The sequence below is a fragment of the Aplosporella prunicola genome, assembly GCF_010093885.1.
Source record: "Aplosporella prunicola CBS 121167 unplaced genomic scaffold K452scaffold_173, whole genome shotgun sequence".
Classification (NCBI taxonomy): Eukaryota; Fungi; Ascomycota; class Dothideomycetes; order Botryosphaeriales; family Aplosporellaceae; genus Aplosporella; species Aplosporella prunicola.
This window is the reverse complement of record NW_022983701.1, coordinates 1-540: the sequence shown is the minus strand read 5'-3', so window position 1 is coordinate 540 and position 540 is coordinate 1. Positions and strand designations below refer to the sequence as shown.

Below are 540 nucleotides of genomic sequence, written 5' to 3'. Positions count from 1 at the left end.
ATCTTTTCTACTAGATAAGATTAATATAATCCGGAAAATCTTCCCGCAATACCAGGCTAAAACAAACGAAACCTAGTATAAAGCGGCGATCTACGGCGTTCCCACCTAGGAACTAAACGATCTCGATATCTCGGACTTTATAAAGACTAAGATCTCTACCTTCTCGAACGGACTTCAAACAGTAGGTAAACCCTACTGGCTAACCTCTAAACAGAAGAGAGAAAACCAGCTCGCAGGATCGGTTGCGGTAGCCTTCCGCACCGAAAAAGACCGTAGACTAGCTATCTCCCAGCGCCTATATATAGCAGGAGTTAGCTGCAGAGTCGAAAACCTCCTCTCTATACCGAGAGACCAACTCTGCAGAAACTGCAATAAAAAGGGACACGAGACGTCTAGGTGTACTAGATAGCCTCAATGCGATATCTGTTCTAGACGCACGCATAGAACAGACCAACACCAGTGTAACTATACTGGCTGCAAAACTAAGCAAGGCTCGAGGTGTAAAAACCACGATCCAGTCCCGCAGTAAACCTTTCTTAT

At 45.0% G+C, this 540-nt stretch overlaps 1 protein-coding gene across 1 annotated transcript; it reads left to right on the top strand.

The window, feature by feature from the left end:
• Positions 1–109: 109 nt before the first annotated feature.
• K452DRAFT_239842 (uncharacterized protein) lies at positions 110–409 on the top strand (the record flags this gene model as incomplete). Its single annotated transcript, XM_033537755.1, has 1 exon — positions 110–409. A coding segment is annotated over one exon (300 nt), but the record flags the coding sequence as incomplete, so codon positions are not given.
• Between the last annotated feature and the right edge of the window lie 131 nt (positions 410–540).